The sequence below is a fragment of the Rattus norvegicus genome, chromosome 15, assembly GCF_036323735.1.
Source record: "Rattus norvegicus strain BN/NHsdMcwi chromosome 15, GRCr8, whole genome shotgun sequence".
Taxonomy (NCBI): domain Eukaryota; kingdom Metazoa; phylum Chordata; class Mammalia; order Rodentia; family Muridae; genus Rattus; species Rattus norvegicus.
Genome location: NC_086033.1, coordinates 42,434,446 through 42,461,936, shown reverse-complemented (window position 1 = coordinate 42,461,936; position 27,491 = coordinate 42,434,446). Strand labels below are relative to the sequence as shown.

Sequence of the window (27,491 nt, the reverse complement as noted above, 5' to 3'; positions counted from 1 at the left end):
TGGTTCACAGGCTAACCAGCATTATAAGTAAGACCCTGCTTCAGTAAGCAAATGAACAAAAATTAAAAACAAAATAACACAGGTCCTGCTCCAGTGGGGAATGCTATAGTGGAGACCCAGAGAGACCCCATGGGAACTTGGGAACCCTGTACACCTCAACTTTCTTGTGAGCCTAAAACCACCGAGATAATGAAGTGTTTGCCAACATATGCTAATTGCGATTTATTTATTCTTTCCAAATGAACATTGACTTCCAGACCTAGTGATGGATTCACAATCTCACTTTGCTCTCCTGAGAGACCTCCAAAGCCCAGGTCTCCCCTATCTGCGGATACCAGAGAGCTTGTGAGTTCAGGCTCACAACTCTGCCAGCCTTCCCCTTGGAGCATAAATGCCATGGGACTGAAATAGCACTACCATGTCCTAGTGCCCTAGGTGTGGCGCATGGCGGGAGTGGGGGAGTAGGTGTCTCTTCCTCTCTACTGTGGTGTTACTGGGGCTGGCAGCCTGTTTAGCAGAGTATAGAGATTTGTGCCCTGAGATAACTGGTCATTTGGAAGTGTATTGAAGTAAGAGGTAGAGAATCCTGGGGAGCAGTCAGTGTTCCATAGCAACCAGAACGTAGAAGCAAGAGGCTTTGAAATTCTTTGGGGAGTGACTTCCTGCTCTGGCATGAGAAAACCCTCTGCACCTAACTTGTCTCCAATCCTGGAGTTTCTGTCTTTTTAAGGGCTTGAATCTCATTAGCTCAAAAGCGTCATGAACTTTTTTTGTTTCTAGAAATTTCTAAGTTGACTCTGGGAACATAAAATCGGCGAACTTTATGTTATTTTCTCTAAATTCCTACTTGACTGGGGTAAGGTAAGGTAGTATTTCAGAAATTAGGCTTTACAGAGGATAGGTTTTTTTCCCTTCACAAAAAACCCACAATTCTGATTTTCCCAAGGCAGAGGGTGGTCTCAGATACAGAAAGGGCTTGGAGATTTCCAGGGCAAGTCCTGACCAAGACGCTGTAATATTTGATGTTGCCAGCAGGGGGCGAGGGAGACACACCACCTGTAGAAGAAGCACTGACTTCGTGGCTGGTGTTTTTTGCTTTTTGTGTTTTGTTTACTTAGTTTTGTTGTGTTGTGCTGTGTTGTGTTTTGCTTCGGTTGATTGGTTTTGTTTTGTATTTTTTAGAGGAATAGAACAGCTGGATGTGCGTCTCGTGCTCACCCAGCCTTGATAAGGGGTCGCACAGGCAGAAAAGAGCCTGGGGCCTTAACTTTGTCAGAGGCTGCCTCTGTGACCAAGGTGTGGGAGCATCCCCAAACCTCTTGAGGTCTTCCTCACTTTCCTGGTGGATGAGACAAAATAAAACACAGATTATCCGATTACACTTGCATTTCAGTGTAGCATTTAAATGTTTGAGCTACATATTACAAGACTACATCTGTTTTGTTTCGCTTATTTGAGATCAGGTCTCAGCCTGGGCTGGCCACAAGCTCAGAATTAGCCGAGGATGACCCTGACCCTCTGGTCTGCACCTCCAGTATTTTGATGACTGGTGTATGGCACTATATCATAGGGATAGACATATTTTTAAAGCTCTTATTCACTGATTTAAATATTAAATTTTAATCAGGTGTTTAGTAGTTTAATTTGCTGAATCAGCACCACCCACCTTCCTTAGTGCTCCAGAATTATTCTAGACTAGTGCAGACCCAAAATGAATTGTCCCCACTTCCTGATAGACCTTGTTCCCCAAGCCCTTAGTAGAAGCTGTCAGATTGGGTCTAAATCATTCACTTCAGAAAACGGTCCAGGAAGTGCAGATGGTACCACTCCTCTCAGTCACTAGCTATGCCTCACAGTCATGGACCAGAGATTCCAGTTCCCAGAGGGCATCGCAGTGAGGGCAGAGACTGGGCAGTGCCTCACGCACCTCCTGAGGTCACCGGGACGGGCGTCTGTTCTTTATCTTCTCCTTTAGCAACCCTGAAGAGAGCGGGGCCAGCCTAATGTTGTGGTCTGTCCTCTTAGTGGACAAGTTTGTCCGGGCTCTGGGATGGGCCTGAGGGGCCGATTGTGTAGCCGGACACCTGGCATCCACCACCCAGGCGACAGCCCCAGTGGTGGCTGTGCTTTCCTGTGCGGCCACCACAGTGTGTGAGATGCTGATAAGGGAACAATGTAGCAGAGGAAAAGTGGCAGCACTTGGACAATGAGCAGCGGGCGGCGGCAGGGGCTCTCCCAGGCTGCAGCTCAAGGATTGAGTTCCAGAATCAGAGACGACTACCCTGTGTGGGACAATGAGCGGCAGGCGGCGGGCGGCGGGCGTTGGGCGGTGGTTGGGGCTCTCCCAGGCTGTGGCTCGATTTTCGGAGTCCCAGCATCAACAGAGTACCCTGGTTATTGTAAGTACTATTCCTCAGGGGAGCTGCCCCCTCAGTCAGCCTCCCAGCCTCTTCTCTTTCCACTGTGAAGCAGACAGAGCTACTAATCCAAGAAGGGCCCTTGCAACTTGCCCAAGCAGGATGGCAAAAGTTCGCAAGAGAGCCCAGAGCTAGCTTCTCCAATTCTTTCCCATGTTCCCCAGTAGTTAGGGCATGGACTAAGGACAATATAAATGGGCTAAATTCCTAATCAAAAGACACAGACTAGGGCCACTGAGATGGCTCAGCAGGTAAAAGCATTTGCTGTGCAAGCTTGACTACTTGCATTCAATCTCAAAAGGCCATGGTGGAAGGCATGGACCAACTGAATATTTGTCTCTGGATTCCAGACCCAGGCACTGTCATATGCACGAACACACACACACACACACACACACACACACACACGTAAAGTTATTTAAAAGATATAAGCCAATAGGATGGATTGAAAAACAATATTTAGTATTTGTTATCTTCAAAAAATAGGTGTCACCATCCAAGACAAATTCAGCCCATAAGAGGGCTTTTCGCCCCAGCCTGGAAGTTAGACTGGAATAAACAAGACCCTAGCAGGCCTGACAGTCATTCAGATAGGCTAGCCCTTAAGTGCTTTAGGCAAACCACACTCTTGGAGGCTTGTGCTCAACATGACACCAAGCTGCCTTATGCCTAAATGATCCACAGATATCATCCAGTTGTCTCCTGGAGGTTTGGTCGTTTTGCAGCCAAGTCATACTTTTTTTTTTAAAGATTTATTTTATTTATAGAGTACATTGTAGCTGTCTTCAGACACACCAGAAAAGGGTATCAGATCCCATTACAGATGGTTGTGAGCCACCATGTGGTTGCTGGGATTTGAACTCAGGACCTCTGGAAGAGCAGTTGGTGCTCTTAACCGCTGAGCCATCTCTCCAGCCCCAAGTCATACTTTTTATGACGGGAGAATTGTCATCGGCAGCTTGCAGAGCACAAGCGTGGTGGATATAAAAATCACACACTGTGGGCCGCAGCCACTGCAGACCCAGTCCCAGGTGCATGAGCAGCCTGTAGGTCTGCTGTCCCTTCCTGGTCACACAGGGAGGAGCACTATTTAAGACTGGCCTGGCCATTCCTTGATATGCCTACCCTCTGCAGATTAAGGCATAGAGCAGTTTGCAAGAGGCGAACAGCGTTCTAATGAAGAAGTAAAAGTAAAGAAGAAGAGAGTGACAGAAGCAGCAAGTGAAGGCACAATGGAGTCAGGGATGTACTGGGCCAAAGACCTGTGTGTACCATGCAATCTGGTGTCCAGGAGCCGTGCCAAGAGGAAAGCACCAGCTTCCACACGGTCTGAGGCTATAGCTGGAGGGTCTCAGCGCTCACAGACAGAAGCCCCAGGTCATTGCTGGGAGCCTCTCACTGTAAAACCAGAGTACAGATACAGGCCCATCAATAGATGACAAGAGAGACCACTGAGCCTGGTTCAAGGACACAGCCTTGTGAATCTGGGCTTTGGGAAGGGCAGGCTTGAATGTGCTAGAGAGATGAGAGATTTGTTTCCCTACTACTCTTAGCCTATCCCGATGCTGTGGGCTCCTGGTAAGGTGCTAGGGAGAGAGGAGTTGGAAGTGTTCCTTTGGGAACACACAGGAGGTCTCAGTGTGTGACCTTAGTTCCCTCTGCTTCTATGCTGAGTAGCGTGGAGGAATGCCACCCTCTCTTGTAAGAGACAAGCAAGATGTCAGAAGGCCACTTTCTTCCCTCCATCCTGATAGTCTCCTAGGAGATCAAGGTCTGTCTTATTTAACATAGAGTATTCTGGATCACAAGGAGGCTACTTGACTACCAATGGGCTCCTCCAGTTCCTCAGTCTGTGCTGTAGCTGAAAGCCACTTGGACCAAGAAAGGCATTAATGGGCCCTTAGCTGGTAAGAACCAAGAAATGGTGGCATGTTCATCTGGAAGAAGCCACACACAGGTTAGGTACTGGGGGGTTGAGGTCAGGAGGTTTGCATGTGCCACTTCCTCGGTGAATCCCAAGAGGTTGTGGCTGCACTGGATCATTTCCCGGCAGTCCCTTCCCCATGCAATCAAGGACAGAGCACCGAGCTCCTATTATGGGCTGTTTTGTCAGCACTTGGCATGCGACCATGGAGGTGACACCAATTACTTGTGTCACAGCTTCTGGGGAAGACGGAGATGCATGAAAGCCAGCTCAGGGCCATCCATCAAGACTGGAGGGGGCTGAGAGCCTGTCATGGTGACAGGGAAGAGAGGGGAGCAGGGTCTCTCAGGGCACTGAGTTGGCAAAGTGTGCTCCATCATCAGGATTGATGTCTTTGAAGTCAGGATGGGCCAGGGTGAGAAAAGGGGACTTCAGAGTCATAATGCCGTTCCCTGTCCCCAGGTCTGCCTCTACCCTCTTGCTACTGTACACACAACTGAGCCATGTTTTCTCCTTCAAGCACTCCCTTAACTCTTAACTCCTGTCAGAAAACCACTGTTTCTCTGGGAAGCCAATCACATGCGGCCTCTTACATGAGGACTCTCCAGTTTATGCCCCCTCCCTGTTAAAATGCGTTCTATGGAAGTCCTGCACCTCTGAACTAAATGACAGTTAACCCATTGAAGTAATAGTTACTTTACATTGTCTGCAACGTGACTACACCTTCTGCCATACCATCGGATGCTCATGACTACATAGGAATAAAGCCAGTGTTGGTTGATGGGTAAACTGAGGCTCAGTCTCAAATCATACTGTTGGTTTGGGCACGAAGGAAGACATGAGAGAGCTAACTCTCCGACACCTCCAGGCCTGCTACACTTACAGGGACCGTGTGCCAGAATGAGGCTCCTGGAGAAAACACGCAGCTGGGGAGGGGGGTGCCACCTCATCCAGGAAGTCCCAGGGCTCTCAAGAGAGTCTGAATTTGGTGGAACCTTCCAGGGGAGGGAGAAGAATCTCTTAGACCTCTGTTCAGCATGCTTTTGCCTTTAGCTATTGTAGCTCATGGTCCCTGACACCTTTCCATAAGACAGTGAGAATTTTTCAGGTGCTCTATCATCAAGTGTAGCCATTCCTTATCTCACTCCTATAAAAATAAAATAGCTGGGGGTTGGGGATTTAGCTCAGTGGTAGAGCGCTTGCCTAGCAAGCGCAAGGCCCTGGGTTCGGTCCCCAGCTCCAAAAAAAAAAAAAAAAAAAAAAAAGAAAAAAAGAAAAAAAAATAGCTGATAGAAGCAGCGTTTAAGGAGGAACGTTAATTTGGCTCTTGGTTTCAGGGTATTTCAGGGTATAGTCCATTGGGGGGTGGGGAGAAAGGGACCAAGTCAGGAATAACTTGGTCCCTGTTGGAGATAGTAGGAGGCAACCCCACCAGGAAGCAGAGAATAGGACTTGAATCAGAGCCAGGGTACCCATAATAATCTACCTTTGTCAGGCCCCGCCTCCTAAAGGTTCCACAACCTTTCTGAACAGCGCCACCAGCTGGAGACCAGGTGTTAAAACACATAGGCCTGTGGAGGTACATTTCACATTCAAACCACACCAGCTGTTTGTTTGTTTGTTTGTTTCACCTCCAGTCTGTTCTGAGGGCCAAAAGATACAAGAAGGGGCTTCATAGAATGCAGAAGACCCTGAGCTATGGAGAGGGTATGTCTCAGCCACCGTCAAGATAGGCTATAACTGGTGGAACCCAAGTTCTGGTCCAGAACTTCCCAGAGTTTGCACAGCCCCAGCACAGTGTAATGATAAAACCAACAGAGGCAGGTCAGGCCCTCCAGTAACTCAGAGCTGGGAGGAGCTTCCCAGCACTGTGAGTGACTTGGAGGAGTGAAAGAATATCCAGTTTATCTAGAAAGAGCTGACCCCAAAACCCACACCCCGAAACCTCTGAGCTTCCAGTGTTCCTGACAGTCTTTCTAGAAGGTAATAAGGAGTGAGCTATGATATCTTCCATCTCTGCTGTGGATTCTTCACCCAAGAAACCATTTTAACTGGCAGATTAACTAAGGGACAGTGGCACATGCCACCCCAAAGACCTGCAGATGACTAGCTTCCATCATCTGGCTTGTCAACAAGAAAGTAGAGGACAGATGAGTGACCTTGATATGACCTGTGCCTCCCAACCTGTGCCAGAGAAGGGCTCTAATGCAATGCCCGGCTATCTCCACCAGATTGTGGCCATACCATGTCACCCCATGTTATAGGCTAAGTAACCTGCACCCTGGTCTCCTGGGTTCAGCTCACCCTCAAACCCTGCAACTCACACAACGTACCCAAATCTGTGGTGGGGAGGCCCCTCACCAAGCACCCCGGAGCTACAGCAAAGGTGCCCACGGAAACGCAACCCTCAGCACTTCTATTTACAGTGACCCTGTTGTGTTCGTTAATTAATTAAAGCGTGTGTCTCTGAGAGATAGACATACTGTTATTTGGGCTTAACGCTGGGGGAGGTAGCTGTGGCTTTGAGCTCAATCTACCCCTTAGAAAGAAAACATGGAAGCAGGGTTCGGGGTTCCAAGAAAGGAGTGTGGGCACCTCCCCCTCTCCCCACCTGAGTGCTGTGGGATGGCAGACCTGAAAGTGCTTTCCATCCCATCCTTCTGCTTTGCAGGCTGTAGGGGAGGGGCTCCCATGCTGCCAGTAGAACACACTGGTGTGTGTGTGGGGGGGGGGGGTAGGACCACAAGAAGATGTGCATCGGCTTCAGGAGATCATAATAGGAAGACTTCAGGGTGATGTATGGTTCTGGGGACATTATTAATGATTTGCTGATTTTTACCTTTAAAACCTTTGGGCAGATTATTTATTATGTCCTTGGCGTGTCTGTGATCTATGGAGGGAGCACTAATCTCCAAGCACGCCCTCCCCTTGTGTCCCTACTCCTTTACAGCGTCTAATTAGGCTGAGATGCTGCTGCCCTCCCTACCAGGCTCTACCCCACACCTCAGCAAGGAGGAGGCCATATCTGAGATTCATGTTTTTGCCCCACAGAGCCTGCCAAGCAGGCGACCTGCTTCCTGGGCCCAACTGGCTATGCCTGAGATTGCTGTGTGTCCTTGAACAGAAGCATGACTCTTCTGGGCCTCCTGCAGGAGACTGCTAGAGAGATCAGGCACCAGTAACAGATTAAAAGGAGGGTGAGTGGCCCTGCTGGTGTGAACGTCTCAAACTTCAGTGACAAGGAGGACTAGAATCGGTGGGGAGCACTCACAAAGGCTCAGAGTCCTCCCTCACCCTGGATACTCTACCTGTCCCTGCTCAGCACAGGCCTTCAAGTCCTCCAGGAAGGTCAGACTTCAGATCCTCTACTGACTGGGGACACAGTGGGGACCAGAAGGTAGACACAGGGAGGAAGGCCGTCATGGCTGGCAGACCACACATCTTAGGTAGAACTGTAGAAGATCCCCTACCCCACCCTGCAGTACCCACTCCTCTCCAGGAGCCCCAGAGTCCCCAGTTCAACTTCCTGCCCTGGCGATTCTCCTCTAGAGGTGAGTGCTTCCTGGAGGCAGCTTTAACCCAGGTTGCCTTGGGCTTCTCCTCTACCAGCCTGTACTCTGAGCATCTAGTGGGTCTTTGGGCCAGGGTTTTGGGGTTCAGTCAGCTGGAAGGCACTCCATCCTGTCTGAGGCTTGGGGAGAGGCCAAGGGCATAACTCTAGAGGCCTGTTTTCTCCAGCTGAATCTTTTGTTATCTCTGAAAGTGCAGGACAGAGATCCCACAGTCCTGCTGCCACCTGTCCCAGCCTGTCCTTTTCCTTCCAGAATCTCTGTCAGGTCACCACCTGGGTTACATCAGATCCCTTCCTCAGCTAGGCATCACTTCACTGACTCTCAGCTCCTTCTCTGCCTAGCACCCAGTACCATAGAGTGCTCTGTTCCTCATACACGCAAAGACACACACCCCAGACATGCACAGACACATATATGCACATGTTGATACGTTCATACCTCATGACTTATCTTTCCCCATAACCCCAGACTAGTTCATGAAGTTCATGACTACTGACTTCAGCTCCAGCTTTGTTTCCCACAGAGACCACACCCTCACTAATACCTGACCAGAACCTCCAGTAACCTACCCTTTGGTTGTTGTGGCCAGGGTTACTACTAAGGCTCCTCCCATTGACCTCAGCCTCTTTACCTGTCACCCAGTGGGCACCACACTGGGATCAAAACCAGCTGTGCAGCTCCTGACCAATGAATGCAAGATGGGGACTCCAGCTCATGTGCATATATAAAAAGGGGACATCAGGTCATGGCTTCCTCTTTGCATAGTCACCTGTGGTCCCAAGGCTTTGCACAGACCAATGTGACTCAGTCCAGTATAAACCCAAGGATCTCCAGCAAAGAGCTCTGGACTTAGGGACCTAGGAACCTGGGAAAGAAGAGAGTCCTGTTGTCCTATACAAACCTTCTCACCCCCTACCTTTACGTTCAGAACTTCTATCATTACTAACACCATCATTATTATTACTTTTGAAAAAATATTTTGTGTGTGTGTGTGTGTGTGTGTGTGTGAGAGAGAGAGAGAGAGAGAGAGAGAGAGAGAGAGAGAGAGAGAGAGAGAGACATGGCTACAGGTGGCCTTGAAGACCACCTAATATAGGTGCTGGGAACAGAGTATAGGTCCTCTGGAAGAGCAACAAACATTCCTAACCACTAAGCCATCTCTCCAGCCCTTATTGTTATAGTTTGTTGCTTTGTTTGTTTGTTTGTTTGTTTGAGACAAGGTCTCAATCTTTTAGCAATCTTCCTGTGTCAGCCTCCCTAGTTCTGGGATTGGAGGTACAGATTGCTGTGGCCTCTTCTGGGCTTGATTCTGAGGACCTCAGAAGTGCTTCGAGGACAGAGGCAGAGCAGAAACGCTCACGGTTTTTTTACGGTAGTAGAAAGCTGCTCCGGAGGCTCCTTTTCATCCCAGTCCCTGCCATTGTTTGCAGCCGCATGCTCTGTTGGGCCCACATCTCCTGGCAAGCACAAGCCCACGAGCCAAGACCACACAAAGTAGGATATGAGGCACAGACTTGCCCAGAAAATGAGTCATGCCACCCCTTCTGTCCCTTCACCCAGCTAGTGCCTATCCTCTGACTCTGTCCTTTCCTGGAACTGCATGATTGATGGGCTTTGAGATGAGAAGTCATCCAGTTCATCCTGGGCCTGGAGGCAGGGTGCTCCAGAGCTGGCCTCGGGTTCAGGAAGCAATCCTATTCTTCCTGGGAAACAACGTAGGGAGTCAAACACCAGGAGAGGGAGGCACAGGCCCATTTCCTGTAGACTTGGGTCAAGAGTTGGCAGACCATCCCCAGATGCAGTCTCTTTACTAGTACAGAACTCTGACATCTTTCTTGCAAGCCATTTCAGGTCATCCTGGTGCTAACCATGCACCCCTCAGAGCAAATGTAGAGAGAACTTGGGTAGGAGCTCAGAGAAAGACTGAGCGCTAGGCCTGCACAGTTCTGGGACCCTGGCCCATGAGCCTGGCCCCCAACATGGGTCTACCAATGCTGCAGAACAAAAGCCTGGAATCAGATCAGAGTCCAGGGCCTCTAGGCCCAGGGCAGGCTATCTCCCGGTCCTGAAGGGTCCCAATGACCAAGCTAGTACGAGCCTGAGCTGTTAACCCAGGAAGGAAAAAGCACTCATTAGAACCGCAAATATCAAGCTTCAGCCAGGGTGAATCTGTGTGCTCTGGGCAGGGAGACTATGCTCCAAAGTTCAGCCTGTGGCCCACACAGCTGATCCCCCAGGGGTAGCTTTCATTTGGAATTGAGCCTATATCTTTTTATTATAGCAGATCGGAGGGAGGGAGAAAGGTGGGGAGGGAGGGGAATTCTGGGGGTGGTGGTGGTGGTAGAACCAGCCTAAGGAAGAAAGGTGGCTCGCTCTGTTTGGGGTGATTTGGTCAGTGAGGCCCAGATGTGTGTGTTCTTGGATATTGGTCTTTACAGAGGCCCAGGTGGCTTGAGCTGTCAGCTGGGGTCTAGACAGGGAAGTAGGGACAGGGTCATGGTGGAAGAGTAGCCTTTACTCACCTAATTGCCTCTCAAGAGATGGGTGGAGAGTCTGATTCTGGCTGACCCGCACTGCCCGTTGGGCAGACCATGTAATGAGGGAGGGCAAGAAAGCTGACCTCTGGGTATGCATGAACGTTTGTGCATGCAATGAGTAGATGACTGTGTGTGTGTGTGTGTGTGTGTGTGTGTGTGAGAGAGAGAGAGAGAGAGAGAGAACATACAATACACATGCATGCGCATGTGTGCAAATGTGTGTGTGCACACCTGTGAGCCTGCCTATGTGTACAAGCATGCATTCATGTGAACGGGTCCATAGGTGGAGCAGGGCATGGTAAGTGAACCCTCTAGGAGACCCAGTCCTGGTAGGGAGGGTGGGTGTCTGCTGTCTGATTCCACTGTAGGCAATGTGGGTAGGGGAGTTAAGCCAGTTCTCCTTGGGTGCTATGCAAATGTGTCTGAATGCGGCTTCAGTGTCACTGGGTCAGTGTCACTAGACCAGAACTGTCTGTGTTCTCTCAGCTTCCTGTGCTCTCCTTGATAACAAAAGTGAAGGGCAGAGCAGCTCTCCTAAAGATGTTCGGGGTCCCTCTTCAAGCCTCCAGTCAGCAAGCCAGTGTTTGTGGCAAAATCTTCACAATTCAAAGACAGGTCACCTCTCCTGGCCATGTGAGTGGTCAATGAAGCTTGTGTCTGTGAGACTCAGGTATTGGGATTTGGTGAAGAGGGAGCTGAGGCCTCTAGGAGAGAGGAGTGTGTGACCTTCATGTCCGGGGAGTCGTAAGTCTGTTGTTCACTGTGCTCTCTGAGTGTTTCTCTTGCCTCTCGACAAGGGGAATTGAGATATAAAGAGGTCTCTGGATCCACCCTCACCTAACCGTGTGACCACTTCTCCCGGTACTCCATTGGTTGGGTTGAATTGATCAATTCAGTGGAGTGTCTGATATTATTAAATGGGGTGAAGCAGAAGACCTACCCAGACCAGTCAGTCTGTGGGTGTGAACCCTGGACATATGCTTTGGTGCCTTAGACATTCTAAAGTTGTCCCTGTGGGCTGGAATGAGGGTAGGGTAAGAAGGGTTGCTCCCCTCTCCAACCATTCAAGGCTGAAAAGGTTTTGGGTTGCCATGGATACCGTGAGCCCTTGTAAACGTTTGGGTGATGGATGATTTGGGTTTTCATCCAGGAGCCAGCTGAGGCTACAGGAACGTTGTCTTCCCAGGAGATGCTCTGCCACAGAGGCTCATACAGCTTGGTTGCCATGGTGAAAAAGGTGGGGTGGAGATACTAAGGGCCCTGCCTTAGCTATGGTCACAAAACTCCTTATCTCCAAGTTTGGGGGGGGGGAAGCTCAGGTTGTCCATTAACAGCAAATGTTTTAAAAGATAAAAGGCAGAAATATTTGTGGGCTTAAAGTAAGGGAATGTGTAACCAAGAGACTCCCACAAACAGATACGTTTTCAGTGTGACACTGGGCTTTTTGGAACTAGGAATGACCAGCTTCTGATATCTGCCCACAAGTAGAACATTACGGGGGACATAATACAATCGTTCCAGCAGAAAGAAGTCCACTGGATTCACCTTCCCGAGCCTTAAGTATTTTGCAATAAATTCACACAACAAAGTGTTCAGAGCCTTTAGATAGTTACTCATTCACACAGCCTAGGTTGAAGAGACAGAGAAGGAGGGGGAACAATGGAAGGGGACGTGGACTTTGAGAATGTGATATCTCCCTTGCCATCCTGGCTTGGCGGCTATCTAGCTGAGTCAACTGAAGGTAGTTTAGGTATCTTCTCTACGCCTCAGTTGTTCCGTTTGTGAAGTGGATATAAAAGGTTTGTTTGCATTCCTGATAGCTAAGCTGGGAGGTTAAATGGGACTGATTCTGTGAGAGGTGCAGGACGGCACCAAGGGTGGTGCAGACACTGAACATGTGGCAGTTGTAAATGCTGCATTGGAAATCCCCAGAGTATATGTGATGGCTTCTTTTGCATGTGTTAGTTACTTCCACAGCAGTGCAAGGGAGGAAACACTAGTCAGAAACTGCGGAACAGTTTCACAGTGTTGAAACAGGTGAGAGCACTGGGTTTGAACCTGGGTCCTCCAAGCCCAGGTCTCATGTGCTTTCTACTTTTTTCTTCTTCCTTCCTTTCCTTTCCTTTCCTTTCCTTTCCTTTCCTTTCCTTTCCTTTCCTTTCCTTTCCTTCCTTCCTCCCTCCCTCCCTCTCCCTCCCTCCCCCTCCCTCTCTCTCTCTCTCTCTCCCTCCCTCTCTCTCTCTCTCTTTCTTTCTTTCTTTCTTTCTTTCTTTCTTTCTTTCTTTCTTTCTTTCTTTGTGTGTGGGTAAGATGCACACGTGCTACAATATTGACATAAAAACCAGAAGACAACATGCAGGACTCAGTTCTCTCCTTCCACCATGTGGGGCCTGGGGACCAACCTCAGGCTTGACAGCAAGCACCTTTCCTCACTGAGCCATCCCTGTCTGCCCTTCATGAGAGGCGAGTAATGCCATTTAAATGACCTTCAGGTCAGCAGAGGGTAAGGCTGGCAGCTGCTGGCATCTAGGGAAGCATTGGAGCATCCCTCAGGGATGATTCGAGACCTCCAATCATAGACCGGGAATACTCTGGATGCTTCCTGCCAACTAGTAGCGATAAGGGACAACCGTGCATGCTATCACAGCCAGGCTTGGTTCACAATGCGATCTGCTGGGGGAGGGGCCGCTGGGGACTAGCCAGTTCATGCGCAAGCGCTGACCTCACATGTGATGCGTCACAGTGACACATCTGATCTGGTGAATGATTACGAACAGGGAAGCAGATAAAATCCAGAAAATGTCTCCCACCCAGGAGCCCCCTCCTGAGGCAGACCTCGGATAAAGGTCTTCTGTGGAAGGATGTGGGCAGAGGGCATCCATTTTTAAAATACCAACAATAACAAACAGGCCCAGTCTCGGGCACTTTGTCACCAACCTTGAAGACCAGATTTCCATCCTCCAGACCCACACGGAGGAATGGAAGAACCAACTCCTCTGACCTCACACGGGCTGCAAAACTCAAGGGTAATAAATAAACAAGTGTAATTAAAACATTTAAATATTTTAAAACAGCAACAAAAGACACGTGTAAATCAACTCTTTTTCAGAAAAACAAGTGAGCCTAGTTATCTAGTTTATCGAGAATGGGTTTTGTTAAACTCTCTAAAAGAGTTTTAATTTCATTAGTTTTCAAACATAACTAGAATAGTGTTACATGAAAGCAAGATCCTACGGTTGCCCACATTGGTAGCAAATGGTTTTTGCTTTTGAGGGTCAGTTCCAAACACTGGTGATCTAGACTGACCGATCCAGACAATGCTGGCTAATGTTGACCTTCAGAAAAACAATGTGTCGCAGTGTATTAGGAACCTTAAATATGCTGACATCCTTTCACTTCATAATACCATGCACGGGAATCAAGCCTAAAAGAAACAAGCAGAAGTTGGCCAAGGGGTAGGGGACAAGAAGTGAGAATTGTTTGTTTGTTGGTCTGGTGGTACATTTTGTTTTGCTTTGCCTTGCTTTTCTGAGCCAGGGTTTTGCTAGGTATCCTGGTCAATGGGAGATCACACTCACTGTGAAGCCCAGGCAGGCCTTGGACTCATAGTGCTCTTCCTGCCTTGGCCTCTCGAGTGCTGGATCTCTCAGCCTGCACTACCTACCATAGCCAAACCCAGTTATAAGAACAAAATAATAGGAACCTAATGTGTTTGTGGTGGATGTACCTACAGTGCCAGAGGAGGGGAAGCAATAGGATCTATTGTTTGTGGCTACTCTAAGCTTCAAAGCCAGCCCGGGCTGCAAAGCAAGAACTTTTGAAAAATATTTTCAGGAGACGGCTCAGCCGGTTGGTAGAGTGCTTGCTTCGAAACATGAGTTTGAATCTTCAGAACTTCTAAAAAGCCAGATGTGGCTGCACATGTTTGCATCTTCAAGGCTTGGGAGGCAGAGACAGATAGGTTATGGGGGACTTTGGCTTGTCTAGCCAAAACAGCAAGTTCCAGGTTTGACAGGAAGCCCTGTCATAAAAAGTCTGATGGAAGAAGACTTCCATTGTCAGCTTCTCGACTCTGCAGGTGCCTGCTGGGCATGTGCACTGGCATTAATACACACACACACACACACACACACACACACACACACACACACTACAAAGTCGGAGAGGGGAGAAGGAGGGAGGGAGGTGGAGAGGGAAGGAGGCAGGTAGAAAGAGAGAGAGAGAGAGAGAGAGAGAGAGAGAGAGAGAGAGAGAGATCAGTGATAAAGAAATGACAAAATTATTTCTACCTAGGAAAATTCTTTAGAAATTAAAATACAAATTTGAAGCTTTCTTAGATAAAGGAATATATATTTAAGCATTTGTGGAAGCAGTATGTAAATATTATACAAAAATCTCTATGAAACATCCAGAAAACGATGGAGAGCGTTGCATCCAATCACTTCACGAAGCTGTTTCTGGTCCTTGGTCAACAGGAGATCACTTTTCCTTCCGGCTTCCCACTTTGCCCTTAACAAATAGTATGAATTGTGTGTCTGTTGTGTGTGCTTGGGGGGGGGGTGTAGAACTTAGGACATAGGGGCTAAGAACAAACCTTATCCAATGACCCTGAGTTTATCTTCTTTTTCCAAGTACGCACATCTGCAGAGTCACCACATATTCCAAACCAGCAAAAAAGTGCCTCAAAGTCAAAAAGGTGAGTGTACCCAGAGAGACCAAGGGGAAAGTAACAGGGGATCAATAGGGGCGGGGAGGGGGAGCTACAAAGAAGTCAACACACAGAAAAGCCCCAAGGTGTCTTTTCAGATCCTTCTAACCTCTTGGGCCCTGTGGACCGAGGAACTGGCTGACCTCTGATAAATGAGGCAGGCTCACAGCTAACACTTTACACTGAGGGCGGGGGCCTTGAATTTTAGATCCCAGGGACAGCACTGTCCTTTTCATCCTTGTGGCTGTCAAAGTTGAACCCAGAGCCACACAAAAGCTAGGCAAGCACTCTGCCACTGGGCTCTATTCTAATAGCCTGAAACGCTCTCCCACTAATTTGTCCAAGCTCGGTTTTGAACTTGCTCCATAGTCCGGGGCGGGTCTAGAACTTTCTATCCTCCTGCCTAAAACTCCTGAGCTGCTGGGATGCTAGGCCTGCATCTCCAGGGCAGGCAGCAATTCTTTGGTTTTGTTCCTGTTCCTTGTACATCCCCGTGGCCTGAGCCTCTCTCAGGCATATGGGCAATACATTTATCTCAGCTCTGTTACCGCCCTATGGTTTGATGTCTAGAAATCTAAGTCATCCTGGCCAAAGCCATCTACCCTACCCCCAACCTGGGTACAAGCTGACCGTCCATCTTCCCCTTTTTCCTGCTTTGGAGGCCTCGGGCTGGAGGGGGCTTCTTGCTCAGAAGAGGAACTCTCTGGATACATCATGGGGACTTTCCTCTCTGCAGGCAAGACCCCACTGTTCTTGGCTTTGTTGTACTTGAGGTCTCCACTTGGAAAGTCTCTGTCTGAGCCCTTCTGAGACACCTGTGAGCAGTTGTCCAGAGACATTGCCCTGGAGGAGCGTGCTGCATGGTGGCTCTGGGGGCCTGGCCTTTGATGGTGGTCCTGGAGCCTCCCCTCTTGGTCTAGGCTGTTGTTTTCAGAACCCACCCTTCCCTGGCTCTCTTCTGAGCTTACCCAAGAGCTTTCTTCCTTTTCATCTGGATTTCTGCCTTCTACCTCGGGCTGCCCTTCTCTGGAAGCTTCCTGACTCTCCACCGAGTGGCCTCCCTGTCTTGCTGGAGCCTCAGAAGTGTCTCCATCTCTAAAGCTCTGGTGCAGGGTTTCCTCCTTTCCGATCTCAGTCCCCTCTAACTGCTGGCCATCTTGGGCAGTGCCGATGCAGATTTTCCCATCTTCCTTGGTGGTTGCATCCTCTTTTGGTGCATGGCAACCATCTCCTTCTGCTTTTGAAAACTCAGTATCCTCCTCTGCTCTCATCCTCTGCTTCCCTTCCCCCTCCTCTCCCTCAGCTACCCCAAGCCCTTGTGCCAACCTCAGTTCTTGCTTCTCATCAGCTCCCTGGACAGTTCTGGGGTCCTCTTGAGACAACATCATCCCTGTCTTCTGAGGGGACACCTCCATGGCCTCTCTATTGCTACTTCCGTCCTTTTTGCTCTGTAGAATTTGCTGTAGGTCAAAGGCCTTTCTGACGGGTGCACCAGAGACTGTTGTGCTATCCTTTGGGAATCTAGGGGTCCTCTTCTTCTTCAGACAGATTTCACAGGGACAGAACTCATCCTCCACAAGCCCTGCACCTGACCTGGTCCCTAAGGCTGTGCCCAGAGTGGCCCCATCCTCCAGAGTGAAGGAGAGGGGGCCCTGGCCAGGGAAGGCCGACAGGTTACGCAGGCCCTGGAGGCGACGCCGACGTTGCTCTGTTTGTAGAGAAGACTGGCCTCTGAGGGCTTCCCGGGGGGGCTCTGGAAACATCCTCCCTGCCCGGCTCTGGATCTTCCTGACTTCCCTGACAGTGCTTGCCTGCAGCCGCTGGCCCACATCCTGCTCCAGCTCTGTTACCATCTGGTCCAGCAGGTTGTTGTCATGGAGATTCCATCGGGCTCGGAGTTCAGCTGTGGCATCAGTTAGGTGAGCCATAAAGGCTTTCTCTATCTTCTTCAGCAGCTTGGACACCCAGATTGGGTCAGGGTCCAGAGTTCCCCTGTGGGCTATGGATGTGTTCGTCTCCCTGGTTTCTGAGCTGGCCTTGACGCAGGCTTGCTTGCCGCCCCTTACGTCCAATCCCAGCTCCGGCACGTGAGCACTTTGACGCTCACTAACCCTTGAGTTGCTCTCCTCGAAATGGCAAGGGGACTCTGTGGGATCCTCTCTCCCATCTAGGGGCCACAGTCCTCCATCAGTTCCTACTTCATCGTTTGGCACTCTTGTGTCTTCTGGAGAACCTGCTCCATCTCGAGAGTTAGCTGCAAGCATTCCCTGGCTGCAGACCCTAGTCCCTTCTTCTGGAAGCCCTTCTCCGAGGACACTGTTTTCCTGTAGCCTTTCTCTTGCTCTCCCTTCTGTTTCTTCTAACTGTGCATCCCCTTCCGGCACCTTGTTTTCGACTGACTGTTCTGGGGCACTGCCCCACGTCTGCTTCCTGCCTCCTTTGCCTGCCTCTTCCCCGCTGGTGGTACAAGCCCTCATCTGGGAGCCGGATGAGACTGTGGAAGGACTCACTATCTCTGGGTACCCCTGGTTCCTGGAATCAGGCCTTTGAGAGGGGATTTTCAAAGGCAAATCTATCTTCTTGGAAGCCAGGGTACTATCCATGACACAGGGCACGCTGCCCTCACCTGAGCCTCCAGAGCCACTGCTCACGTCCACGCCAGAGGAGGAGGTGGGAGTGAAGTCCTCAGTCCCCAGCAGAGCCTGGTGTGAAGTGAGCCTCCTGAGGCTGAAATCCAGCTGGCCCTGCCCAAGCTCACTTCCAGGCCACAGCGTCTGGGAGATGTTGAGCATCTCCTGGTACTTAGGGGACTCTTCAAGCCTCCGTTTGCCATCCAGAGGTCCCAGATCCTCATCAAAAAAATGGAGCTTGGCAAGGCAGGCAATGAGGGCCCCAGCCGAGCAGCTGAGTCTCTGGGCTACTGTGCTAGAGACTTCTGGTAGACTGCTGGGCCGGCCTGGCTTGGAGCCCAGCAGGGCCTTCATGATCTGTGTAGAGGCTGAGACCCTGGTGGGGAGTGCACACAGGCTCACACCACGCTCCACTGTGGTCCCTTCTCCTGTTCCAGCTTCTGCAGGAGCCTTGAGCCTTTCAACTGATGTTGCATCTGAATGCATATCACCTCCCAGTTTGCAGCACACAGAACCAGGTCCTGCAGGGACTCCTGCTGGCTCTGGGTGCTCATCAGTAACCCCTTCTAGCATCTGCTGTCTGGCCTGAGTCAGTTCCCCAAAGACTTTCAAAGAACAGCCATCACCCAGGTCCTCCTTGGGACCTTCTGGGCCCTCACTGGGCACCTCTATGGTCTCATCCGCCACCTCATATGTCATGAGTGCTGGCTTTTCTGGGATGTTGCCTAGCCACTCACGAACCACAGCATCTGGAGAGGTGTAAGGCAGAGCACTGGGCGTCACACCACCATCCCCTTCCTGTTCCTCAAGGCTTCCCCTGATGCCAAGGGGCATCCCCGGAAGAGTCCTCCTGGGCCCAGTGTAGCCATCGGCTCGACCGTGGTCACTGTGGGTACTATTGCTGCTTGCAGGCTCCCTTCTAGAACATATTTGATCCTGGGGTGGAGTTGGGCAGGAACTATTGTCCCCCAAGCAGGCCTCAGAGATGGAGGCCTGCGTCTGACTGCTAGGGGTTGCAAGGGTAGAAGTCGGTGCAACCTGTAAGCAGCCGAAATTTTGGTAGGTTCTTAGATCTGCCTCAGGCCATCTGTTCAGTAGCACAGAGGATGAGAAAGGCTCAGGGGTGCTCCCTGCCTTGTCCCACAGATAACCAACCTCTCCTCTGTGGATAGGTGTAGGAGTTGATGAGGGAGCCTGGCACTTGCTATCCTCTGCTGGCTCTGCAGAGCGAGTGCTGGGATGACAAAAGCTGGACATACAGTCTGAGTCACTCATGGCGATGCTGGTGGCTTGTGGTTCCTGAAAATCAAGAGAGCTGGAGAATGGGGGTCTCAGACACTCGGGGGCCTGATTCCCAGCCCTGGGTGAGTTTGAAGGAAATTGTGGTGCCGGGCTTCCTGGGCAGGCTTGCTCTCTTTCCATAGGCATTGTCATTTGCAAGGCTGTGTCCCCTGAGGACTGAGTGTCCCTGCAACAGTGACACTGCCTGGCATGGCCTTTCTGGGCTACTTGGTGAGGGATAGAGACACTAGGCAAGCACACAACACCAGCTGGCCTCTTCTGCTTTCTCTGCCTCCGCTGGGCCGGGGCACAGGCAGGAGCTGGGAGGGCATCTCTCTGTGTGTCCCGAGAGCCAGAATGGCGTGGAACCAGGGGCAGTCTCAGTACAGGATCACCCCTGACCTCCTGGCAGCTGGCGCTCTGTCTGTCCTTCTTTGTCTGAAGACCCGTGTGGTTCAAAGATAAGTGCCTCTGGGTGGAAATACAGGGGTTATCACCTCTAGTGGCTTGCCCCTGGGAAGCCATGACCCTTGCCTGGCTTGAGCCTCTGTGGAGCTGACCACCACCCTCACAAGACTCCTCACGAGACTCGGCACTGGCTGATGTATCAGAAAGGGCCCTGTCTATACTTTGGGTCTGAAGTCTCAAGCCACAGGGTCCGGTGTCCTCTAGGCAGGGGTCCTCACCAGATTCCAGGTCAGTCTCACTCCGGGAAGAAGCTGAGGAGACTGGACGCAAGGTGTCACTGCCTGTTTCAACTTCAGGAGTCCAAAGACAACAGGAGCCTGGCTGGACACTTCCAGGGTGCCTGGGAGTTGAGACTGGGCTGGCATTAGCCTTGTCATGTCCTTTCCTATCATTGGTTCCCTCTCTCCAGCATCTAGAGAGCTTAGCCAGACCCCATCTCCTACGAGGAGTTGGCCCTGTGCCCTCAGGGGCTGTCAGGGGATTCCTCCATATGTCATAGCTGGGCCGTGACTGCTGGCCCACATCAAAGGCTCCCTGGCATCCTCCATCATGGGGACCCAGTCCCTGTGCCCCAGGTTCTAAGACGCCCCAAGGGTAGCCCTCCTGTCTGCAACAGAGCCTGTCAGCCTCCCTCAGGTCCCGATCCTCTCCAGTGGCTGCTGTGAAGACACTGGCATGCCCCACCCTCTGGGACCACCTCAGGGTGTCCTCCCCCAGTAACTGGAAGCGGACTTTCATCTCCACAGACAGACTGCCGTCTTCATTCATGCAGACCTTCTTCTCCACATCATCAGCAGCCACCAAGGAACCAGGTGGGGCAGGCGTGTCCTGAGGGCACCTGTCCAAAGCAGGACCTGCCCAGGCTTGATGACCGGATGCTGGATGGTCACTGAGACCAGACCTCTCTGACATCAAGGAAAACTGCCGCAGCTTGCCGCCAGACCTGCCCCTTGAGTGTATGACACTCTGCTTGGCGTTCGGTCCCCAGCAGCCTGTCACACGGTGGAGCAAAAGAGAGAACAAGGCAGTGAGCTACTGGAGAGAACAGCAGCAGAAAGACAAGGGAGGAGCCATTCCTAGAAGGACCCTTGAATAACACAGAAAGAAAGAACTGAGGCTGAATCCCACCCAAAGACACCAAGTCCCTGCTACTTCAGGGTCTGAAACTGACTAGCATCGCTTCATTGTGCGGCCATGCACACAGCACTCACTGTGCATCGAGTTGCTACAAGAAGCTTCTTGCATAGAACGTTTGCTGCGTAGTCATGCTGGCTGAATAGGCACCAGCACAACCAGGGCGTGGAGAGAGTGTGGCATGGCAGGTGGAGCCACACAGTGGGAATTCATTAATCTGGGACAGGAGGCAAACTCAGCCTGCTGCCTGTGATCTGACCATAAGCTGTAAACTGATATGGGGACCTCTGGTGACCCGTCTCCCTCACAATGGCCAGGCTCTTGGGCTGAAGAAAGATTTCTAGAAGAGATCTAAACATACAGCATCAGTTCCTAAGAGTCTAGCCTGCACCCCAGGTAGAAAACTAGCGTGGGTGCCTCATGGGATAGAAAGTAGCCTTAGAGAAGAATTGAGTTCTGACTGTTCCTCATCTTGTCTCCTGAGCTGTGTGTGGCGGGATGCACCTGTGTCCAGCAGGACAGACCTCATGAACACATCTGGACAGGAGAAAGCATCAAGCAAGTCTGACGGCTCTTCCGGCATGGGCCCTGACCATTGTCTTTGTATCACAGTTGCAGGTACTGTTGTTGGCCACTTTCTTAGTGGAATCGCATGAAGAAGAGGCATTTGTTTAATCTCCAAACTCTTCAGTAGCTTAGCTGTAATTTTATTCTGCATTTGTGCACTGTGTCATTAAAATACCATATATTTTAATAGTGAAGGAAGCCCGGACGCTGGCCCAGTGTGGGCTTTTTGATGGCTCTATCTATGTGTCTGGATAGATGGTCCATGGTTGTGGCATGTTTTAATCATTGTAACCTGCTGTAGAACACCACTGATGCCCAAGGCAGCCATGTCTCTGAAGGATTAAAATGCTCCGCTCAACAGAGCTCAGAACTCTATGATGACATGTTCACTGGGGATCGTAATGGTTACTGTAGACCCACAAAATCTTAAACTCAAATTTCTCTGTGTTAAAATCTTTGCTGCGCCCAGGTGCCCCCAGTGATGCTTTGCTCAGTTAAAGCAGATAGAAAGAGAAAGAAGCAAGAGAGACGCAGCATAGCTGGAATAGCAAGGAACTGGGCCAAAGCACCTTTCCCATGGGGCTGGAACTGATAAGTACCAATCTTGTGGAGCCACTGTCCCATATGAAAGAAACTGGGAAGCCCCAGAACCCACTCACCACGTTCACTCCTTGCAGTCACACCAGATACCATTCTGGTCCTGTTCCCTCTGTCATTTTCCATCTCCAGACGTCTGAAGGCCTCATTCCCAGCACATACCAGCAGGGAGGGGCCGTCCAGGAGTGTCTGCAGAGAGTCCACCTGGAAGAAGTTAGCACAGAGTTGGGAGCCTGGCCTGCAGAGCCCCTCTGCTCCGGAAGGCCCAGGAAGGAAGTTCCATCTCCTCGACCCTTCTTGACTCTTGCAGGTACTGCTCTGGATTCCCACATCCCATGCCTTTATTATTAGCCAGGGGCTGAGAACCCATGGCCTTCAAGATTTCTTTCTCTGTTCCCACCAGCTGAGAGTCTATGGCTATAGGTTACTCTAGATAGAAAAGATGTTGGGACCATTAAGCTGCTTCCCTGAGCACACATCCACCTTTTAGAACATGTTTTGTGAAGAGCTTGCAGCAGAGCATTCAAAGTCTCCGTTTAGAGATCTGATTCTTAGCCTTTTCGTTTGCCCAGGTGGAGTCCTCTCCAGATTTTGACAGCTTTCCAGTATAATTCAAACCAGTTGCCTCCACCTGAGTGAACGAATGAGGGCAGAGCACAGCTCTCCCAGGGAGCCTCTCTAGCCTCAATTTCTACTCTTTCCTTAGACTCCCCAGCAGGACATGTTTCTGCCTACTCCTACTGCCTACTCCTGGCTCAGGGCCATCCTCCAATAGATAGGACTTTACTTCTTAGAATATTTCCCTGATCCCAGAGGCCCTGTCCACCTAAAGGCTCATGTTAGAGTTGGCATGAGAGGCAGTGTACAATATCAGGGGCCCTATAGAGCATGTTCTCCTGAATAATTTCAAATTAGAAGGGCGTGTTCAGGAACAAACCACCACCACCACCATGAAACTATTAGAATGACCAAACCACAGAGCAATGACGGCATCAAATGCAAGAAGGCAGGACATCAGGACCTGTCACTCATGGTCTGTTGGGAAGAAAAGTGGCTTCGCCAATCAGGAAGCCAGTTTCTTGCAGAACCAAGCATGTGAGGCAGCACTCGTGCTCCTTAGGATTTATCCAGAGGACACAGACCCTCCCCCAACCACACACAGCTGTGTTATACAACATATCAGCCAGCCCAGCTCATTTAAAGGCCCCTTTGTTCTTTTCACCTTGAGGTAGATTTCTTCTATGGGTAGATCTCTATTCCATCTCCCAACCAGTGGTGAGGAGGCAGTGAAGCATCAGAGACTCTTGCCTTACAGACCTGCTCAGGGACCACGAAGGGTGTGGAGGGATGTTCAGCAGATTTTGGATTTGAAATGGAATAGAACTTGTTTTGGTTAAAGATGGTCCTTGTTACAGAAAGAACAATGGCTATGCAGTGGGCCACTCTCATAGGCATTCCACCTGAGAGTGGGGGACTCGGAAGGACCAGGATTGGAAGGCTTCTGGCAAGGAACTCTAGATAAGCAGCTCTCACAGTCTTCCTGACAACTGGCTAGTGGGTGAAGACATACTCGTCATTGGTAAGTGGATTATCACATGGTCGGATTGTCCCCATCAGTGAATGTCAGGTTCTCTTTCGCCAGCTACCCCAAGCCCACTCAGTCAGCTCATGAGCAGGAGCAGCAAACGCAGTAGCATGAACTAGCAATACCAATACCACTCCTTCAGGCCCAGCTGGCCTGTGTCTTCTCAGAGGATGCTCCTGGGCAGACTAACACTGGACTAATGCTTGCGATTTGCATACCAGCAGGGACTCAATGGAACAGCTGGTGGGAAGCTAATCAAACTGAACCTCTCTGTTACCGCTGCTGTTCTGTAATGAGGGTATCTCTGTTGAAGCAGTTTGAATTCACTGGAATGGAATAGACTTTGTTTTGGTTAATAATGGTCCTTGTCCATCCTCTTTTCAGGATGACCATTGTGGACTTACAGAATACCTATTTATCACTGAGATAAGCCAGGAAGGTGGCTGACTTCAGAGCAGAAGATACGATATATTGGGCTATCACCAAGAATCTACTGTGTATCTGGGTACGGTGGTGTACACTTTCAATCTAAGCACTCAAGAGGCAGAGAAAGGTTCCTATCTATGAGTTCCAGATCATCCTGGAACACACAAGTTCCAGGCCAGCCAGGATATATAGTGAGACCCTATTCCAAAACAAACAATAAGAAATCACTTTCTAGCCATACACTTTATCACCCACATAGTGTGGAATAGTGGGATGGATATTCTCTAGAAGATTCCATGTGGGAACCAGCTGGGAGGCACCCCTTTATGAGGATGTTACCCCATAGGATGTGATATGCATTTCCAAGGCAAGCTATGTGAGCTGCTGTGAACAGACAGCTGGGGACAAGAGTCATTCATTCTCACCAGAAGACAGACAGCGTGGAGATGGTGTGGTGAAAGTAAATATGACCTTTTTGCTTTTGTTTTGTTTCTTGAGACTAACCTAGAATTCTCAAGGTGTAGCTCAGGCTAGTCTTAAATGCATAATTCTCTTGCCTCCAGCTCCCGTGTGCTGGGATTACAGACACGCAACAGCACACCAGGTTAGCAAATACAGTTCTGACTATAGGAGGGCCCAGGGCTAAGCAGATACTGGCCCAGATTGTGGGACATGAAATTAGATAAGCCCAGCTCAGTTTCCCCCAAATGCCCACCTTTGACAAGAGACTCATGACCTACGGGACCTAGACAGGTAACAGTTATACCCAGTAGCCTGTGCAGGTAGGGATGGGTGAGGGCTGCATTCTTCCTCAGTTGGGTGCCCTTGATCAAGATAGAGAAGGAACATGTTTGGTAGACACCACCTCATCCTGTTTCTGGCTGGTGTTGCTCATGGTGTCACCATGAGCGTGAGAATCGGGTGAGGCAGCTGAGGTACCTATGACAAACTTAGCCCTTCCAGTGGCCCTGGGAGTTGAGATATAGCTGTGCTTGTTGAGCACTGCTTCTCAAGCTTGGCTGTCAGCCCCATCAATGTGCTCTTGAACCCAATATTCACAGTGCTACCTGCAGGACGTGGTGAGCCATCTCTGTAGACTCAGCCCCGATCTCATTCTTTCTAGACCTGGCCACTAATGCCTTGCATTAAATCTCTTGGTACTCAAGGTACCTTGGGTGATCCTTTTTCTGCACTAAACTCAGATGGAAATGGCCTGTTGAGAGGACTGTACAACAAATGAGAAACATGTGCAAAACTCAGGGCCTGCTGTGTGCTAAGTACTTACTAAGTGGGGCTATGAGTAGGGTGGCTGTGTGTGTGTGTGTGTGTGTGTGTGTGTGTGTGTGTGTGTGCGCACACTTGTGCATATGCAAGCATGCATGTGTGTACTTGTGTATGTGCATGTGTGCTTATGTGTACCTAACTCAGGTTCTCATGCTGGCACAGCAAGCACTTGATCAACTGAGCCATTTCCCCAGGTCTGATGGTTGATGTTTGCTTAACAGATTTGACCTCATGTCTCCACACTCTTCCTTCACCTTTAGTTAGCAGTGGACAATCAAGGCTGCCTTACTCGTCTGTCTATGTATTTTGACCCAGGGTCCAAAGGAAACACTTGCCCCACAGCCTACCTTCTTCCCATGGGTCGTGTACACCTGCTTGACGGGAAAGCGCAGAAGCTCAGAGGCTTTGCTGAGGAAGCCTGCCAGGTTCCTGGTATTCTTGTGACTGAGAACCACTGTCTGCTGGCATCCAGGATATCCATTCTTTACCAGGGTCAACCTTCTTGGGGCCATAGGATTTTTCCAGGAATAGGAGGATGTTTCTGGAGCTTCGTGCCCACCTTGGGAAACCTGTGACCGCCCAGCAGGGGGGCTTTTCCTTTGAAGCCGGCCTGACTCTCTGGGAGTTTTAGGGGGCTTTCTATCAGAGCAGAGGTAGCAACCCCCATCTTGCAACTGCTCCAGGGCACTGAGGCCATGCAATCCCCGGGGTGTGGTGACAGAACGCACCCCAAAGGAAAGAGGCATGCGCTGAGACAGCTCATCCATTAGGGCGCTGAAGGTCTTGAAAGTGCGCTGGTGAACAGCCAGGCGAACCCCAGCAAACTGGGGGTCTCCTCGCTTGAGGAAGGTTATCTTCTTGGCTGGTGTCACTTCAGTAACAGAGGGAGTGTGAGCCACAGAGGGCAGGAGACACTGCCGGTGGCTTGGTGCAGGGTGGCTTGGGGCAGGAGCATCCCTCGTGTCTCCTGGGGTGCTGTTCATGATGTGGAGGCCCAGACAGCTGTAACAGACAAAGGAAGAGAGGCTCAGATAGTAACTCACAGATTAGGACTACCTAGTGCCCTCCCTTCTTTATGGAGGTGCTTTCTGACACCCCAAATTAGCTCCATCCTGCTATATAAAGACAGTTTGATCCATCTGGGTTAAAAGGTAAAGATTTAGGATTGGGGAGATGTGAGTACCCACCCCACCTCCATCACTTTCTATCTACGTGACTCAGGAAGACGGTGACTTAGAATGTCCGTAGAATTCGGCTTAGTCAGTCTGGATAGTGGTTATAGTAAGCAAATGAACTTATACATCTGAATTGCTTGACAGAGGGCAATGGTGGAAAGTCTTTATTCTCTTCTCTAGCTGTTTTTCTTGCCTTCTTCTGCCAAGCTGGCCTCCCCAGAATGTCCTTATGCTTTCTCTTCTAAAAAATACAGGTAGAGAATAAGGATGGACATTCGGAGTTAGGAGGCTAGACATGGAGTCAGAGCTCTGGGCAGGAGGATTCCCTCTCCCGTGGTTTCCCCATGTACCCGGGAGATCCCTGTCTCTCTGAACTCTGTTCCTCCAGCTGTCAGTCAGGTGGAAGGCGGGAGTTCAAGCACTGATCCCAAACCCTCTAGGGACAGGGGATCAGACAAAGAGACTCGAAACCTTTGCCTATATAATGGAAAGCAGGACACATCACTTCATATCCTGTGTCTTCCTTACTAGATTAGTGTTTGATTTGGTATTAAAAATAAGTTATGGGGCCCAGCAAGGTGACTCTGTGGACAGAGAGTCTGCCGTGCCTGATGAGCTGAGCTGAATTTGATCTCTGGGACCCACATGGTGCATAAAAACCTACTCCTGTAAGTTCTTTTCTGACCTCCCCGGGTCACACACACACACACACACACACACACACACACACACACACACACACACACTCTCTCTCTCTCTCTCTCTCTCTCTCTCTCTAAACAAAATGTTTAAAAAAAAAAAACCAACTCCTAAAAGCTATCCCTAACACCCCTCTAAAGTCTTTTCAAGATGAACCTTGTGAGTGGATATCTTGGCTTGCTGCCACCAGCAGGGGAGACAGAGGCACAGACCTGTTCCCCACTGACCATTTCCGCTCCCACTATCCATGGTGTGCAGTCCTGCTACCTCCTGTAGGACTCTTGCAAAACCTTCCATGTACCTCTCTTGTCCCAGGTACTCCTGTTTGTGGCAGCCAGGTTGCTCTGAAACCTGTCTTTTTCTGATGTTCCTAAGCCTTCCTGGGTTCCCTAGCATCTGCAGGGGGAAAAAAATGAAACAAACAAACAAAAACCCATGTGTCCCTCGTCTCGGCCTCTTCTCACGGAAATATTCTAAGGTTATTCTA

At 50.1% G+C, this 27,491-nt stretch overlaps 1 protein-coding gene and 1 long non-coding RNA gene across 3 annotated transcripts; one reads left to right on the top strand and one right to left on the bottom strand.

Moving 5' to 3' along the window:
- Positions 1 to 14,771: 14,771 nt before the first annotated feature.
- Positions 14,772 to 26,134, bottom strand: Rp1l1 (RP1 like 1). The gene is made up of 3 exons (NM_001421085.1): positions 25,478 to 26,134; positions 21,898 to 22,039; positions 14,772 to 20,529 (listed from the first exon to the last, which is right to left on the bottom strand). The coding sequence occupies exons 1-3, from the start codon at positions 26,111 to 26,113 to the stop codon at positions 15,725 to 15,727; spliced, it is 5,583 nt and encodes a 1,860-aa protein (NP_001408014.1). The 5' UTR covers positions 26,114 to 26,134; the 3' UTR covers positions 14,772 to 15,724.
- Positions 20,326 to 24,324, top strand: LOC120097016 (uncharacterized). 2 transcript variants are annotated; one of them, XR_005494051.2, is made up of 4 exons: positions 20,326 to 21,289; positions 21,968 to 22,145; positions 23,251 to 23,414; positions 23,805 to 24,324. It is a non-coding gene; the product is annotated as an uncharacterized LOC120097016 (long non-coding RNA). The 2 variants fall into 2 exon arrangements; XR_010057931.1 differs by having other exon boundaries at positions 20,326 to 22,145.
- Positions 26,135 to 27,491: the final 1,357 nt, after the last annotated feature.